General features: G+C 62.9%; 1 protein-coding gene across 1 annotated transcript in view; it reads right to left on the bottom strand.

Moving 5' to 3' along the window:
• Positions 1-283, bottom strand: part of NID2 (nidogen 2 (osteonidogen)) — a 94,062-nt gene that overhangs the window by 92,278 nt on the left and 1,501 nt on the right. Inside the window, exon 4 of the mRNA XM_010842282.1 lies at positions 5-139. Coding sequence (XP_010840584.1) covers positions 5-139 — 135 coding nt within the window. The remainder of the gene's footprint in view (positions 1-4; positions 140-283) is intronic.

The raw sequence follows: 283 nt of genomic DNA on the forward strand, positions 1-283 counted from the left end.
GGACCCGGCCCCTGCCGCCACTGGTATCGATGTCGGCCAGGAAGGGGGCGATGGCCGGGAAGTCTGTGGGGAAATCGTCGTCCACATACTGGGTCTCCCTGGGGAAGTCCTGGGTGGAGATGATGCCGTTGGTGCCCACCTGGGGAATGAGGGGGACAAAAAGGTGACCGCAGGAAGCTCAAGGACGTGAGAGCCTACCCTGGCACCGCAAGGAGGGAAGGGAGCCCTCGAGGCATGACACTCCCCACTTTCCCATCCTCTGGAAGCCTGACTCCTGGTTCAG

The sequence above is a fragment of the Bison bison genome, unplaced genomic scaffold (assembly GCF_000754665.1).
Source record: "Bison bison bison isolate TAMUID 2011002044 unplaced genomic scaffold, Bison_UMD1.0 scf7180017864174, whole genome shotgun sequence".
NCBI lineage: Eukaryota > Metazoa > Chordata > Mammalia > Artiodactyla > Bovidae > Bison > Bison bison.